This window comes from Gavia stellata, chromosome 27 (genome assembly GCF_030936135.1).
Source record: "Gavia stellata isolate bGavSte3 chromosome 27, bGavSte3.hap2, whole genome shotgun sequence".
Classification (NCBI taxonomy): Eukaryota; Metazoa; Chordata; class Aves; order Gaviiformes; family Gaviidae; genus Gavia; species Gavia stellata.
The window spans coordinates 5,663,991-5,681,724 of NC_082620.1; the positions used below are offsets into that span (position 1 = coordinate 5,663,991).

At 54.2% G+C, this 17,734-nt stretch overlaps 1 protein-coding gene across 1 annotated transcript; it reads right to left on the minus strand.

Annotated features, from left to right (window-relative positions):
* Nucleotides 1-7,360: 7,360 nt before the first annotated feature.
* PERM1 (PPARGC1 and ESRR induced regulator, muscle 1) lies at nucleotides 7,361-15,791 on the minus strand. The gene is made up of 4 exons (XM_059830041.1): nucleotides 15,698-15,791; nucleotides 13,029-15,083; nucleotides 10,951-11,067; nucleotides 7,361-9,096 (listed from the first exon to the last, which is right to left on the minus strand). Exons 2-4 carry the CDS (start codon nucleotides 15,079-15,081, stop codon nucleotides 9,017-9,019), a joined length of 2,250 nt encoding a protein of 749 aa, XP_059686024.1. The 5' UTR covers nucleotides 15,082-15,083; nucleotides 15,698-15,791; the 3' UTR covers nucleotides 7,361-9,016.
* Nucleotides 15,792-17,734: the final 1,943 nt, after the last annotated feature.

A 17,734-nucleotide genomic window follows, 5' to 3' on the forward strand; every position in this document is an offset into this window, starting at 1 on the left:
GGAGGAAAATATCCAGATCTGGGCAGAATGGGATGTTCTTTCCACTTTATGCAAAAAATTCTTTCCTGCCAGTGCTGGCTCCAAACCATGGTGGTGACCTGCAATATTATGAGCCTGACACCTTGGCAGGTGGAATCAAGAAATGTACTGCCAGCAGATATGCCCAATGGCTTGTGTTTACCAGCGTCTTTCCTGGAAAGGATGCTCTAGATTCCTCTTACAGGGCTGCGTCCTTTCCTCCCTCCCCTCTGGACATCACTGGACTCACACTAAATGCTGCCTATGACTATCTAGGCAGGGAGGGAAGGAGGAAAATTCACTACAAGCCAAACTCCAGTACAGCCATAACACTCCAGTGATCAGAGCAATGCCAGTGTGGGCTGCAACCTCTCTCTTCCCCCCTCCAGAGCTGCAGCAAGACCAAGACACAAACAACAGGGGACAGAGTCTCAGTGCTATCGTTTTCCAGCCTCTTAGGCCAGATCCTTTAGCACATATAAGGTCAGCAGCAAATCCAGATGTTTTTACCTGAGGCTCCAAATTCTTAACCTTTGTTCCCTAAAGAGGCTGCAAACCAAACATATTAACAAAATCTTTATTTTCGTTCTTTCACTGGTGCAAACAAAACAATCCAGGAGCTCTTTGTACTTGAATATCTATGTATTACATTGTACTTTTTTTTTTTTTTTAGAAGGTATCCAACAAAGTTTACATGCAAGGTTTGAGTGGATTATATGTATTTAACGTGTAAATGTGGCTGAGTTGAAGATCTATTTAATTTTCTAGCTGTGGATGACGTTCAGTACTGTAGAATGGGCAGCTGTCTGCACATTTGTGTGTGTGTTGGTTTGGGTCTTCTAGCTGTTATTGTTTTGTTTCAGGTTTGCTCTCATTTTGGGAAGATTTGTATCTAATAACCCCAAAAGGATCTATTTATTCAGAACAAAATCCCACTAGGGAACATCAAAAGCACATAGTATGCTGGGAGGCAGCCATGCTCATGGGCTCCGATGAACACGTTGACTTTGAAGCTGGTCACCATGATCTTTTTAATTGGGTTTCAACAGTGATATCTGCAATGTATCAAAAGGGAAAAGCCCCTCCCTATTGCTGTAAAAGTTCCCTGGTGGATTTCTGTGAGACTGGACAATTGCAATACACATTCTTCTGGAATACTTTTCTCCTCTCTTTCTTTGCCATCATCTGATTTAATGGAGGTGAATTTTTGTCTGTCGCTGCTGTCCTTTCCAAAGCCCTTCCTCCCTTGAGGACTTTGGGGCCCTGGGTCCAGGAGGATTTCCAGAGTGGTGACTGTCTCTAGTTCAGGTCAGGCACTTGTAAACACCTAATCCTAGAGCAAAGTCTCCCCAGCGTTTGTCAGGCAACGAGACCTGGCTAGAGGTTTAGTGCCAAAGCTAATCGGACTTTGCTTCAGCCCTGCGTTCTGGGGGTGTTGGAAGGGTGCTCCGTAAAAATCAGTCGGTGACTCCAAATGGCTCCGTGCACTTGTGCAGGTGGGGATGCCCATGCCGTGACTTGGGGTGGTCTGTGCTGTCTGCTCTCCAGCCTGGGGGAAACCTGGGTGACCTGAGTGGGACGCGCTGGCCAGCGCCAGCACTAGGGTCAGATACGGAGCTGAGCCCTCCGTGGGCTGCCAGATGGTGCAGGGTTTGGCTCTGGTTTTGTCAGTCTGACCTCACTTCTCGGCAGCCGCTTTTTAACAAAGCCAGTTGGGAAGGGGAGCTGGCCACGGCAGGGGCTTGCTTGGCAAGGAAGTATCGTCCTGGTGAGCGGGCTGAGGACTGCATCCAGATGCCTGTAGGCCACTTCTGTCCCTGCATCTGCTCTGGGCAGAAAACCAGGTGCTGCTGGCTGCCTCTGCAGAGTTATCCTGCAGAGACCAGCGAGGAACTGGATATGACCCTCAGTTTAAAGTTCAGGCATGTCTTAGTGCTGGGAGCAGCAGGGCAGGCAGAGGGCTTGCCCTCCCAAGCACACCGCTCTCTGCAAGACATCAACCCACAGCAGTGGCTGCTGGACGGCACCAGCGCTCGAGAAGAGGGCAGGTGGTTGTGCTGCAGCCGGAGGTGCTCAAGGAACCGAATAACCAGGCAAGAGGTAGGTGTGTTGGCCGCAGAAGCCCGGTGTATCCGTTCCCCGGTGAGCAGCTCTCCCAAGCTGCGACGTGCGATCACGTTGACCGGTGACAGTGACACGCGCGTGCACAGGGCTACCAGTAGCAAGGTGTGAGATCCTGGTTTCAAAACGCTGCAGAGACATGACACAGCTTCTAAAGCAATTTTAGTCCTGTTCCCAGAGTGGCAACTTTCCTCCCCAGCTACATCTGGGCTAAATTTGTCACTCTTTCAAACGCTGCCCTTTCAACATGCAGGCTGCTCATTTCTCACACTTCCAGCACGCCTTTGTGCGCAGCTGCCGTGGTCTGTTTGGCTCTTATTTCAGGTCCTGAACTCCATCTCTGCGTTCGTGCGTCTGTGCCTGAGTTATTGCCTTGTTCCTGCCATACTTCTGGGGCAGAGTGGAGCTACTTCCAGCTGCTGTCCGGTGCAGAACATAGCGTTTCGGGATGAAATGCGAGTGTGCCCTTAGCAAAAGGGTACCGTCAGGGGCTTGCACCAAGAGAGAGCGGGGTTGTGGGCGGACACGGGACCTGAGTATCCCAACCCTAAATGCTGCTGTCCAGTTGACCGCTAAGGCCTGCTCCCTGCTGTTTCTTCACTGCTGCCCTGGAGCAATTAAGGATTGTGATAACAAACTGCCACTGAAATGGTTACACAGCCCCTGCCATACAAGCAGCTAAGAGAGTTTTACTTACACCCTTTCCCAGACGTGTTTAGCTCCCCTAGAAGAAGCACTTCTTCCTGCTCTCCCTCTATCTGTCCGTACTTCAGAAGGTTGTACAGCTTTGCTAGGTTGGTATAATTAATGCAGAGTGATTTATGTGTGTGTACAAGCCTTAAAATGTTTCCAAACCAGCCCCCATAAGCATCAGATTGGTCAAGACCCACGCCCAAGCTCCTCAGGCCTGCCTGGTTTCCCCGTTGAGTCATTGGTTTTGTTGGCCATGGGTTTTCCCTTGATGGTTTCCTATCCAGATGCTGACCCAGGCGGCTCCGTAGCAGGTGGGAACAGGGCTGTGTTTGTGAGCCCTGTTCATGGACACCTGCCTTGTCACCGTGAAAACCCACACTTTCTTGCTTTTCCTCCAACAAATTTCTCAGCAGATTCAGCATTTAAAAATAGAGGGTTTACTTAAAGTGGCACTAGGCGTCTCAGTGCAGGTTGTATTAAAATGGAAACTGTAGTACCTGTAAACACAGAAAATACCTTTCGTTTCCTGAAAAATTTACTCATCCTTCACAGCCTGGCTGCAGCAGAAATATGGTCTGAACCAGGTCGCCCACAAACTGCAGGTCCAGTGCTCTGGAGCTGCCAGCAAGCCTGCACACATCCCGCCGCTCAGCTTGGTCACAGAATAGCTGCGTCTTTATTCACAGAGGCAGATGAAAGGCATGAGATGATACTAGCTGCCAACAATTCACTCTCTGACAAATGATCTCTCCACCCCCCGACTCCCTCCAAGTGCTAAAAGTCTTGAATCAATCTTCTGAAACCATAGCTGGAAAACCAGAGCAGCTATTGAAACACCACGGGCTGCAGCATTTGTCTCCGCTTTCTGATTTCCAAGCCACAATTTCAAACTTCTTTTGCTCCAAGAACAAACAGCAGAGAGGTGTTTTTAAAAAAGAAAGTGGAGCCTGTGACCTGCTCGTTTGGCTTCAGGAGTTTGGAGAAAAAGCCCCCGTAACTGAAGGCACGGTGTAGCTGCAGCAGAGCAGCCCACCTGGCCAGCTCCCGCTCCTTCGCTGTGCGTGGACTTGCCGGTCTTTTTAGTGTATTAAGGAAGATGCTTGAGGTTTGGGAATTCCTTGGTGAGCATTTTGTACGAACGTGTCTCTTCCCGTTGGCTGCCCGTCAGCGGCTGCCTGAAACCACGGCTGAGGTCGGGGAAGGACCTGCTGGGCAAACCTGCTCCCTGTTCCTGCTCGGAGAACCCAGCGCCTCCCTTGCAGAGCCCTTAGTCCCCTGAGGAGCTGAGGATGTGCAGGATTTGCTCTAGTCTGTGATGAGCAACTCCCTCACTGCCCTGTGGGTGGGGGAATCCACCAAAATATGTCATGCTCTCACGGCCAGTCAACCGACCGAAGCAACTGGCATTTCTGTCAGTCCTAGATAAGAGGGAGGTCACTGCTCCCTCCGCTCTGCCCGCTGCCTCCCCGCGCTGGCACTCCCGCGGCTGGCACAGCACCGCGAGCCCTCACAAATCTCTCTGAAGCGCAGGGAGAAGACAGTCACGACTCAGAAATGGCCTCGCAGAAATACGCACGGGAAGCTTTGCTCTGGTTTTATTACGGAGAGAGGAAGCAAAAAAATAAGAGCGAAGGAGCTGCTCTGGCAAAACTGATTGCTGCAGAAGAGGGGGGAGAGAGACGGCCGGGACCCCGGCAGCCGGGTGGCACACGGCGTATCAAGGCCAGATGAAATACGGAGGCAGCTCTTGAGGGTGCACCTGCCTGACTTTTTCATCTGCTTGGCAAGACAAGGTGTCAGATGTGGGAGCTACGTGCAAGCCAAGGAAGTGGGGTGGGATGGCACAGCTCCCACCTCCAGGACTGACACTCTCTTTGGTGAAGGGAAAACAGGCTCACGGCAGCGAGGATGCACTGAAAAGGTCATTTCTATCATGGTGGCTGCTGCTATTGCAAAAGACAGTGAGTTCCTGGCTCGTCCCTCTGGGGTGAGATACAGGCAAGATGACCTGGCCGTGGAGGGAGAGGAGAGAGCTTAAAAGGTCGGAGAACAAACCAAGCATTAAAATTGCAGGCAAGTCCAGGCTGGTTTCCTTGAAGGACACTAGAGACACTGCTGCTTGACTGAGCACAGTAGACACTCCCAGAGCTGATCTCCTGGTACCAACAAGATCTTTCAATATTTCCTTTTGCTTCTGCAGTGGACTGCAAGCATCTATCTTCTGAAATATTTATCTCATCCACTTCTTCCAGTGGAGATCAAAAGGAGTGTGAAATGCACCTATAACCTGACGGCTCATCTGGCACCTTCAGTAACTTTTAGCAGGAGGAGGTGCCAAATCCCATTTATGTCTCCAAGCCCAAGCTCTATAGGATCAGACACCAGTTACCACGGATAGGCAAAGGGCACTGGCTGGTGGAGGTGACAGGCACCCCATGTTACCTACAGCATCACATGAGTACTGAACTCTCATGGGAAGAAACTTAGCAGGAGTTTTTGAACACTAGGCTAGAGGCATTGAGAGAGTGAGAGATACCCCGTGTCCCTCGGAGTGGGAAAATGGGTGCTCAGTGCCACCATGCCTTTCCCAGCTCGCGTGGGTCAAGGACAGCCAGGAGGCAGCTTTTCCCACCCCGAGTGCCGTGGTTCAGCTGCGCATGGCTCACCTTTGGACCGGGGCACTGCGAGTGCAGAGCATTACCTACCGGTCCCACTTCTTGCAATATCTAGGCCTGATTCATTTCTGGATCGTATCTGGTATTGCTACTTGCACCCAAAACACTCCTAAACTAGTTGTCTGCCCAGCAGCTTTCCTGCAGCCTCCCGTCAGCGCCACGCCTGCCCTGTGATGTTCAGGAAAACTGATGGTAGTCTCCGACTGTAGCCTGACTGTCCACAAGCAGCTGAACAAGTCAGCTTCCTGCAAAAACCATGCACAGAGCCTTCAAGCAACAGTGGCAGGAGGGGATGCACAAGTCTCTTCCCAGCAGTGATTTAGCAGCTATCAGTTCACTGTGAAGTTCTCCAGCCCAGCCTCAACTGAATGAGCTTCCTCATTCCTCTCAAGGTGCCCAAGCAGTGAGCTAAACCTGCAGCACCCCCACTGCAGCAAACATCTGCAGCTTTGGCTTGTGGGGAGCGGCGGAGAACAAAACCACTTCCCCAGGGAAGATGACGTCCCCAAAGCAAGGGCATTGCTTAGAAAGGATCCGGCTGACATGGGTAGACACAGACTCCCCACATCCCAGCACAGAGCCCTGCCCCATCCAAATCTCCCTGGAGGGGCTAATGTCATCAAAAGTGTCTTTGACATTACGGTTTCTGGCTAGAAACCCTCCCAGTCCTAGTGAGACCCCTGAAACACCGAGATAAACCAAAACAGCTCTCCCAACCATTTTGCCCAGTATTAAATTCAGTGACTTTTAGCACAATCATTCATTAACTGCCAGCACTGCACCTGGGAGTACTGTACATGGCTGGGAGGGAAATTAACTGTTTCTGCACCTGCAAAGTGAAGGGAAAACATTATTTCCTCCAGATTTGTGTGACAAGGCTAGAAAATACAAAATCTGAAAAATTCAAACCAAGCAAGAAGTCAGCAGTGACCATTCAGGATTTAGCCATGTCCCTTACCCTGGGGACTTCACTCTGCATGAGGAACTACGCAGGAAGAGCTGGAGCCCTCTGAGACAGGAGCTGGTGGTCCCAGAGACCCCTTCCTTTCAGCAAACCTGTCTGCTGCCCTCCTCTGACCTTTTTCTGCTTTGCTCAGCTCCGCTCAGTCTCCCAGGAAAACCCTCATAATGAAATTGCCTGATTCCTCCAGCTGTTCCCCCATTACCCACCCGCCATGCCAAGGCTGCTGTATTTCCACCTGCCACTGAGAGCGCGGAGGGCGCTTAATGGATTATGGCTGGATAAACAGGAAAGCTGAGCATATGCGAACACTTCAGCCTCCCCTGTGCCTGCCATGCTCCTGCTCGTTGGAGGGAGCGAGGTCTGCTGGGCAAAATCTTTCAGTGCCTGAGGCTGCAGTGCCAGGCGTTCCTGGATGCAGCTCAGACTGGAGAGCCTGGCTGCATCGAGGGCGACTGGGAAGGGCAGAGGCGATGAAGATCGATGGACCGAATCTGGGACCTGCTGCTGTGCATTGACTTGTGCTCACTGATCTGTTCACGGGGCCCCGGGAGGAGCTGGCTGGAGGGCTGGCAACAGCGGGACTCTGCTCGAGTCCTGAGTGCTTCTGAGACAGGAGAGAGGACAGGGCTCTCTGGATCAGGCTGTAAGCAACGTGCGACAGCCAAGATGTGTCTCAGAGGGGAGGCGTGGGGACTGAGCCAAAGAAGAGGAGAAGCAGCCCATCTCCCTGCATACTCTGTCCTCCAGGGCTCCTCAACCAGCACATCAACTCCTACATTTTTTGTATCAACAGACACATAATGGATTGATTTCTCATTCTTTAAAACTCAGTACTCATTCAACAGTTTCACACACAAACAATGTAGACACAGGAATGTAGACAAAAGTATTAAATGAGATAGATCTTTATTAGAAGCTTCCAGCATATTTTATCTGTTCTCCTCCTCCACAAAACTCCTTTTACTGGATATACAGCTACTATAGTCCATATAGAGCCTGTACATCTCTCTCTCGCTATTTACTGCTACATATCTCACCGTACAATTGTACAGTGTGCTCTCTTATCAGCAATAATACATGGTCTTCAGTACAACCCTACACACATTAAAATTGCATGGCACTCTGCATTACAAGGAAAGAGCTAAACCCCTCTGGTTTCATAAGACAAACAGTGCCACAGACTGTTCCTATAAAGCTCATAGGCAGATCCGCACAGGTATTCTGGGCAGATTTCCCCCAGTACCTTTGTGGATCTGGTCCCTAAGTGCTTAACAAATCTCACATTCGTGCTGTTATCAGACTTGGGAGTGAAGAAAAACCCTCATGAATAATGCCCTTGAGTGATCAGGAAGGCACCAGAGACAGGGAAGAAACCGAACCACTTCCTTTTCATTTCCCCCCCCCCCTTCTGTTCTGGGTCCCCTCCAGCCCTCTCCAGCCCCACAAGGTCACACACTCAGCCACGGCACCTCCTCACCCGCCATCTCCTCCCAGCCAACTTTATGTCCCTAGGATGGGAGACAGCGGAGGGACCAAGTGATATATCTAGACCAGTCATCTGGTGATTGTCACAGCCAAACGTGTATACGTGCCTTTTCCTCCTCTCCAACATGCTCCTGTCCTCATCAGGGCTCTTCCCTGAGCTCAGCCCCTTTCCCTGCTGCCCCTGCAGCCCCTTTCCGTCCCGCGCAGCCTCCTGCAGGGCCCTTCCCGGCTGCCTCTTCCTCTGGCTCTGGCTGCGTGACACCTGCCTGTCCTCTGCTTACGGGTGATGTGTCCTTGCAGTGGGTGCTCCTCACCCGCAGGGACAGACACAGCATCCACAGCTATGGCTCAGCAGGGCTGAGGCGGCCACATGCAACAGAAACCCTATCTCAGCCTCCTGAACTGTTAGACCGAGCTCTGACTTCTTGGAGTGAAATCCAAGAGGATGAGTCCTCCTGCAGTGAGCCAAACCGGTCATGGGAGACCTGGGCCTTGCCAAGCAAGTGGCCCCTCCATCCCCCTTTAGCTGCTGCCCAGCTAGCCGTGCACAGCCAGCACATGCTTAGCACCATGTTTGGACAGAGGCAGCTCTTCCCCAAAGTGCTCTCCTCTCTTCCTTCACAGATACCCCAACCCTTTCATAGGAACGAAGCACTTTCCTGGTTTCTTTTGCTCTCTCCTCCCTCCACTACCTCAGTGCCTTCCTTTGCCCCCAGGTGACTTCAGGAAGGAGGACGGACAAGCAGCGCCCTGGAACAGATGCTGTGACTACTCCTAGGAGATAGCACAAGTATGCAAGAAGTGTGCAAAGAAAGAACAGAGCCAGCCCACGCCAGGCTCCTCTTCTGTCCAGTACAGGTAAAAACTGCCTACCGTATTGTAAATGACTGTCAGTGGAAGGATCCTGCTTCCTGTGACATCCTGTCCTGTTTAGGGATGGGTCCAGAGAAGTCTTGGTGCTGGGATCCAGGCTTCTCACACTGCCCAAGAACAAAGTCCCTGGCCTCTGCCTCCACCATCCTCGCCTGTCCTCAGGAAGCACCTCTGGTGTGCGCTGAGCCTAGGTCCGGGGGTGTCCTTCTCTGACCTGCCTTCGGAAGTAGCGGATGGCAGAAAGCGTGCCAAAACTTGCCAGGAACACTGGAAAAGAGCCCAACACATTTCCAGAGTGAGTCTGGGTGCTTCTTCCAAACCTGAAGATCTTTTTCCAGACTTGAACATCACAAGCTACTTGGCTCACTCTGGTCCATGGGACCTGGGGAGGTCACTCCCCTCCCTTTCTCAGTCCCCTCCTGCCTTTGCTCTTCATCCCCACCACACTGTGCTTGTTCCCAGTGCATCCAGTCCTGAGCTGCCCACAGCCTGGCTGACCACATCTAGTCCTATAGTTTGGGCACGCGGATCACACCACCATTTCACAAAAAACATCTGGTTTTTAACGGAAGCACAACATAGACTTCATGCGTGTGGTAGAGATGGATGGTGGTTAGATGTACGGGTTCATGTAGAGATCTAATGGGTCTAATCTTGGATGAGAAGGCCACAGTAGGAAATCTCACCAGAGCTTCAGGACAGTCCGTTCATTTTCTACTCCTGTTTCGACCAGGAAGATGCCAAGAAAAATATCATTTTGTGGGTTATCTGTGGATACTCTGATCCCAGCCAAAAGCAGAAAATACCCAAAACCCAGAATCAGAGAATGCAGAAGTACAAAAAATAACTAATGGAGATTATACACAGACTCAAGCTTTTTTCCGTACTTTCAACTAATGTTTTTAGCTTGGCTTGTAAGAGAGGTCACATTCCCCTGATCTGTGCCCAAGCAAAACTGGGAACCCAAGCCATGCCTTTGGACTTCCCAGTTTAAATTCAGACTTGATTTTGATTTACATGTTAGAGCCTGAGACATAAACAAGGAAATTCAACTTGTTAGAACCTAAAATGCCAAAAGAGAATTGCTAGTCCAGGATGTCAAACTGTCTCTCGCCTCCCCTCCTCGCCGGGGTGCTTACTGCACGCTGGGTTATGCAATCCGGAGGGCACGAGGCCCATATCCTGCTTTTCGCACCCTCTCTGAGGCCACATCTACCATCTAATACGAAGAAGGCAAGGAGGAGCAGGCCAAAAGCTCCTTGTGATGATTGCACTGAGCAACTTTAGCTAATGAGCTATTCTCAGCCCGGGGTGTCAGCTTCCTGTGTGACCTTAGTGGGGAACATTCCACCCCCGGACAAGCAGCAGGAAGCCCTGGCCCCGGCGTCTCACCCCGCGGCGGGGGCTCGCCGGTGCCCACGGGCCGGACGCCGTGCTCAGCTGCTGCAGCCAGGGCAGAGCTGCTGCACTCGCTGTCCCGCGCCCGGCTCATCCAGCGACCCGCACCCCTTGGGCCACAGCTCAGCTAATTCGTGCTGCCCGAGCTTCCTCTCTCCCCACCAGTTATTCAAATGCTGTGGCTGGAGAGGAGAGGAACTGCCAGAGCTCCCTTTATTTGCAGGACTCAGTGCACCAGGGTGATACTTCACCTAAGCTGTATTTAGAAAAGAGATTATACCTTTACAGCACATTAGAAAAATACGTGCATTTGTTCTAGCTGAGACGAAGGAGTATAAACCTGCATATTCGAGGTCCTGATTCAGATTCTAGCCAGCACGGATCCTAAAGAAGCCTCTCTTCCCCTGACATACTGGTACCGGTCCCTGGCAGAGGCTGGATGGAGCAGGACCAAAGCTAGGAATACAGACTTGTCCTACGGCTCAGTGCAAGTCAGCAGTCACTTTGTGTGGGGAAAGGCCAATGTGAGTAGGAATCAGGACTGCCATTTCTACAGGAGAGAGGAGGTGTTAGAAAGCAACAGGACACTTTGGAAAAGCAGGAAAATGACCGCATTTTCCCACCGACTGTGCTAGGTGTGTTAGCATCCCTGCCCTTCTCCCCGCCACACCTTCCATGAGGTCCGTTCCACCCCTCTCCCTCCAGGCTGGGCACCATACATACTGGTCTTCCAGGCATCTGGAGCCTGCAGGTCGGAGGTCTTCACTGCCCAGGACGCAAAGGCACAGAAGACGAGGCACATGTCTTTGTGGGTCAGCGCCAGCGGAGCCTCGGGCCTCCCTGTGAGAAGAAGAGCACGAGGCTTGGTGTTTTAGGACAGCTCCTCTGCCACAGCAGTCTCCAGTCCCTCTGGGGCAGTGAATCCCTTGCCTTCCCAGAGAAATACATCTTTGTCACCCATTTTCCCTCCCAGAAGACCTTTTTTCACCATTGGTCAAGTCAAGCATGTCTATTTAGGACTCAGGTACGTTTCCTAAGGAGAGAGGCACATTTTTCACCCGTCCCAGTTTTACACTTCATTAAGAGCCCGGGGCAAATATTCATTAATGCTACCTGTGGGCCTGGGAGGCACAGCCAGCGGACGGGCCGCCTCCAGGACCTCTGACTGCCTCACCACCTCCCTGCATTTCTTCCCAGCACACCCCTGTGTGCTGGCTGAAAGCAGGGAGTAGATTTAGGAGAGAGCAATTCCTGGGCTGGCTGCCGATGCACTGGGGCTGCAGGCAGATCCCTCTGGGCAGGGTCCCCTTCCTGCAAAACAATGCCCTGAGACGCACGCAGCTCGAGGACAACACATATCCCCCCAAGAAGCACCAGTCCTCAGCATCTCTCTGTGGATCCCACCTCACTCCCGCCGCCTGCTAGGTCTGGGAAGGGAGACAGCCCTGAGTGCTCTGCATTTCTTTCTCTCCTGGAGTTCCAGTCTAGCACAACTTGAAGGTGTGTTGCAAGAGTAGGCTATTTTTGCTCCTATGTTTATTTGACCAGGCTTTTAATTAAAGCTGGCTTATTAATTAGCTACAACCATGGCAAAGGGGTTTTCCCTCTGTGCAAACAGACTGGAAGCTCTATTTTGAGGCACCCTTTGGGATGACTCATGCATTGTTTGGTTTTAATATTAACTGTGAGGCACTGTGGCTGTAAGCATCATATAAGCTTTAAGATAAATACGCTGGCTGTCCTAGTGGGTCAGACTTGCTCTCCCTTTATTCCTGTTTCTCTTACCTGCCTCCAGTAACAGGCACAGTGACATCTGAGGTCTCTGGAGGGTGTTTTTCAAATCAGTGTGTGTTTTAAAGTCCCCCTCACCTCTTCCAGCTGGAAGCCTTGGACACGTTCCACTCTGTGCACACTTTTTCCCCACCAATATTAGATCGATTAGCAGCCCAGCCTTAACAGGACAGCAGCTCAGCAGCCATTGCCTTATCTCAGGGGCATGAGTTCTTTGGTACAGTAGGATTTTGCTGCTTTGCCTCCCATTCCCTCATTAGAAATACAGGTATGTGGTTCTGCAGGCAGTTGGATGCCACTGGGATGGGGGATTCCTATTTCTACCAGACCTTGCAATGACACCAGCCATGTTTAATGCAGCTATCCACTTCAGTAAGTTTTTCTTGGCCCAGAGTGCAAAAGAATAGATCAGATCCACAGTAAGTTATATCCATCAAGAGGACAACTGAATCACCTAGGACAGGGACTTTGGGCCAGACTGAGTTTCAGGCTGTTGCATGCGTGCTGTCATGACCACCTCTGCCCCAGAACTGCAGTTTGCGGGGAGCAAAGCAAGTTATACACAGAATATACCCAGATTCCCTGTCCATGCCTCCTGCAGCACTGGGAGCCAGCCTGCGGGGCCTGGCCAGCAGCACTCGCTTGGCATAGGGACAGCGTCAGCATCACAAGAGAGAGCCAATGCAACACAGCACATCATGGTGGTGGCTTTAGCCGCGCTTCCAAAGATCCCTGCTATCCCAGGGCTGCTATGTGGCAAGGTAACACGCCAGGAGTGTGATTTCAGACCAGCTACACCCGGCGGAGCCCACCAAAATGCTCCCATCTGTACGGTGGCCTTAATGCCGCTGCTGCTGGAGTGGAGCTGGCTGCAGCAGGGCTGGAGCTGGCTGCCAGGCTTCCCAAGGGGCGGTGGCAGCAGGGGAGACCACACAAGGCAGAGGCACATCTCTATGCGCAGCGGCGAGCCGGGGCTGCCGGGCAGCGGGCAGGGGGTAACAGCGCTTTACCTGTCAGTGCAAGGGCCATATCCAAACCTTCTGGCCGTGCCTGGCCTCTTCCCAGTGGAGCCAGCGGGATGAGGGGGAGCTTCTCTCTAGATCCTCTCCGCACGAGAGCCTGGGGGGCTGGGACTTGGCCTCTGATGAGATGCATTGGCCTTTGCAGGAGGGACTTCAAAGCCCCCACAGCTTTCTTCATCTCGGAGGCTGGAGTGATTGAGAAAATCCCTCTCCAGCCTGCCCTGTTCCCAGGCCCATCTGGAAAGAAGTGTTCATACACCTCAGGGACCGAGATAACCAGGGAGTCTTTCACTGGAGCTGAGTTGGGACCCTCATTTTGCAGCTGAGCGTGGTCCAAGCTACTGAACTTCTTCCGCTTCCTGTCTTTACCCTTGACTTTTTTCCTGTTTCCTTCTGGTTCATTGAAAAAATATTCATACAGTTCAGGCAAGGATATTTCCCTTTCCAAGGGTGTTTTCTCTCCCTCCATTGAGTTCCCCATTCCTTCTTCTTCCCCTTGGGAGTCACAGAACAAATAGTCGTACATCTCGGGCCAAGTCACGTCCAGGGTGTCTGCCCTTGCAGAGGCCCCGGCTGCAAAGCAAGGGGGGCCCAGCTCCGTGGGGGTCTCAGCTGCAGGCTCCCCATGAGCTCCCTCAGCAGCATCCCCTCCAAAAGCTGCCACACTCTTGAGATGGAGAGGCTTCCCCGGCATCTCCTGGCATGCCTCTCCTGAAGGAGCCGTGGCTCCACTGGCAGGGATCACCAGCACATTGTCAGGTACGCCCAAGTCACCAGCCTGCCCTGGCTTTGAATGCTTGGTGGCCTTCGCCTTCCCCAGGGGCTGTGCCCCCAACTCCTTCACCTTCTGCTTCGGTGGAGTGCTCACGGCTGGATCGCCCTCATCTGTGCCAGGGCCGGGCACCGACCGTTTGCTCTCCCCTGCCTCCTCGCTCCCCAGCTTCACAGGAGCTGGCTTGGCTGCCTTCTCCTTCCCTTTGTTCTTTCGTGAGGATAGCGGTGAGCTTAAAGGTGCTTTCACGGGTACCACAGTCCCCTGTGCTGCAGCCCCCGCAGGCTCCCTGTCCCCCTGGGCTGCCTCGACGGCACTGGCTCCACGTTGCTTGCGGCTCTTTCTCAGCTGTCCCGGCACCTTGGGCCTCACAACGTCCGGGGAGCCAGCCGGGGAGCTCGGCTCAGCACCCGCTCTCTCCCCACTCGCCTCCTCCTGCGCCGGGCAGCCGGGTGCTCTGGGCGCAGTCTCCAGGGCTCGGCCCGGGGGGTGGTCACGCAGGGGTCCCCGTAGCCCAGGCTCCGAGCGGGAAGCGATGCTAGGACTTTTCCTTGCCGAACCCTTGGGGGAGGCAGCCAGCACCGGCGAGCTGCCCTGCACCGGAGCCCCCGGCTGCGCCGCCACCGGACTGCCATGGGGCTGTTCCCCTCTTGTGTCCCCTCCCTGTTCAGGGGTGCTTGCTCCAGTTGGGTGGCTGGGAGGCTCCATGGCCTGACTGCCGCTGGCTGCTCCTTTCTCCGACGCCGATGCCAGCTGCGGTGCTGCTGCTTCACATGCTGTGTCCTGCCCTGGGCTGCTCTCGGCTGTGCCGCCAGCTGGGCTGGCAAGGGCAGCTGCGGGGGGACAGGGGGACTGCCTCCCCTGAGCGCTGGGCATTGGAGCGGGTGAAGGGCAGCCGGGCTTGTTGCTCTCGCACAGAAACCTGCCGACCGAGCCCAGGTCCGCTTCGTCCTCGCTGCCCGAGAGAAGCTCCGGCAGGGAGAGGTGCCCGCCGGCGGGCCAGCGCAGGGAGGCGTCTCCGGGCACCCCACGTGGGGCAGAGCTTCCCGTGCCAGGCCCTGGCCTGCTGCCCACCCTCGCTGCGATCTGCCCGTTTGTGCTGGCGTGGCAGTCCCTCCCCAGCACGCCGTCCCCTTGTTCAATGTCACTGAGACACTGCTCCTCGGCTGTGGCCAGGGTGGCCGGTGCTAGGTTGCATTCCTCTGACACCAAGAAGAACTCAGCCCAGTCCCTGTCGTTCAGCTGGATGCTGTACTCGAAGTTATCCATGCCTGCAGCAGCAAAGCAAGGGGAGGGGGCCGGAAAGATCAGGGCATGAGGAGGCGGCACCAGCATCAGCAGACATAGCCGAGGTGCATGCCCCTAACCCTTTCCCCCAGCTTCCTGCCCTGCTTCCCTGCCACCCGCATTCACTCATCCTCACTCATTTCCAGCTGAAATCAGTGGGAGGCAAGGGCAGCTCCTGGCAGACTCAGCAGGACAGGTATGGCTGTGCTGGACCACAACCCAGCCAGCAGTGAGAGAGACCCCCACTACCCCCCTCAGGTCGCTTCTGCCTCTGCTCCCCGAGCACAGCAGCACAGAGGGTTTGGGATTCTCTCCACAGCAGCGCAGCAGCATCGCACCTCACATACCCCTTTCCTACTCCCTTTGCCTACAGCCCATTTAAAAAAGTGGAGGATTTACGCTCTTGAGCATTCTTGCTGCCACGGCATCATGCATGAAGGTAGCATGAAGCACAGTCCAAACAAGGACATTTCAGCAAGCCACGGCAGCCCCTTCCTTGCCCGTGGCTCTGGGGAGGGAGATGCAACAGAGCCCAAACCCAGCAGGGGGGATCCAGCGGTAGGAGAAGAAGCAGAGAGATCACCAAGCTGCATCCTACCTGTACCACAATCTAAGCCGGTGATGGAGCCATTCAGAGAGCCGCGCAGGAAAATCCTCCCAGCACAACATGATGCTGTACCCTTGACGGGGGCAGAGAGCTGGGCTCCAGCACAGACCCATTCAGAGGCTAAAAATAGACACCCCCCCTTCCCTCCCCAGTGTGTCACTTGAGATCAGAGTGTGATGGGTTCAGAGAGGGCAGGTCCATATATAGAAGCTGATGGGGAAGATGTGAGGGTGCCAGCCAATGTGTTTCTGTCCTACAGCTCCTGGGGTCTCTGGGACCCCTCCTGATGCCCGCTGCTCGCTTCTGCGCTCTGCTTGGGCTTGCTCCGTGGGATGGCCAGCAGACAAGGGGCCCAGGCCCGGGCTGTAATGCTCACAGCCTTTAGCACAAGGCAGAGCGTGACATCTGGATGGCAATGACTGTTCTTTTTTCAACATACCCACGTCTTTGCCTCAGTCTGTAGGTTACCAATTTCTAGGGTGACAAAAACGTGCCTCAGGGGCATCATTCGCCTGTTGATAGCACTCCTAGGGCACTTACTGCCAGCCTACTGCAGATTTACGTGAAAAGATCACAGCCAGCGTCATGGTCTTGTGACAAACCTTGCACGGTGCGTGGCAGCCGTCCTACACCGCCCAGGAGCATCTGGTGTGGGTGGCAGAGGGAGCATTGGGTTAGAGACTCAGGGTGAGCCTGGCACGAGGGAGTTACGGGGGAAGTGACTGGCCAAGGGTGGCCTGGCGGGTCAGCAACCGGAGCCAGAAATAGCCCTCAGCTCCTGCGAGTCCCGGAGCCTGCCTCCCACTGCATGCCCTCCCCTGTCCCAGGGGCCAGAAATAGATGCCCTGAAGTAGCTGCCTGCAGCGCAGTGCCCAGCTCCAGGCCCTGCTGCCCCGAGGGGGGGCCAGCACTGCCCCGAGGCTCCGGCCACCTTTCTGGTCACCGGGCTGCTGTAGACCCCAAACTGGAGATGGCCAGCTGTGTAGATGCTGACGGAGCCGAGAGGGACCCACGTGCTCCGCATCCACCTCGGGGGTCCTCGGCGGGGCCGGGGTGCCGGCCATGCTGCACTGCACGCTCCAGGGAGCCGGGGGCCAGCATCCAGCTCCTGCCCCACAGGCCAGAGGACAGCTGGGCGTCTTGCCCTGCCCTGCCAGCACCAGCCATCCTGCGGGAAGGAAGCTCCCCGTCGTGGCTGCCGTCACGCACTGCACTGCTGGGGAGCGAGCCAGAAGCACGCAGCCCACGGGCAGCTGGAGCTGAAGCGCGCTGCCCCATGCTGCCGGGTAAATATTGACCAGGACATGCTTCCTTTCTCTGTGCTCCAGGCTGACGCAGGCAGGGAGCTTGTTGAGCTTAGAAAATATGGAAGGAAAGAGGTCTGCTGTCTTCCCATCCTATCTCATTTCTGATCTGGCTACACCCTTCTCCCTCTCCACCTCACACGCGCTCGCAGACGCAGAAGGGAAACCAACTGGCTTCCTTTTCTTGGCTGCAGTCGACTTCCTTCCCTTTGAGTCCAGCAGCCAGGGTTAGTCAGAGAAACCTTTAAACTCTGCCTTGCAAACCGCAGCAGAGAACATAAAAGAGACAGAGGCAGCGAGACGGAACTGGAAGCCAGCAGCAGGCTGGCGGCCCGCGTTATCAGTGTCACATTTAAAACCAACACTGGAGCAGCCATACACCAAACCCAACAGGAACTGCACACACCCCACCACATGTTCCACCCTGGCCTCAGAGACACAAACAAGTCTCGGCACAGAGACATCCAAGAATTTATTTAGCTGTCCAGGGTAAAGCCCACACACCGGTCCTTGGGGAAATTACGCATCTGCTAGCACTTCCCTGCCTTCCTCTGGGGGGGCCATAAAAGCGCAGCATGGACTTCAAGGGCAAGGCACGCTGCCCCGAGCCACGCAGGCTGCAGCAGGGCCATTACGCCGTCCGTGAAGGACATCTAGCAGTTGCAGCCTGGACAGACCGTCTCTGATTACCTTCTGGCATGTGGTGCGTGACTCTGTGCCTCTC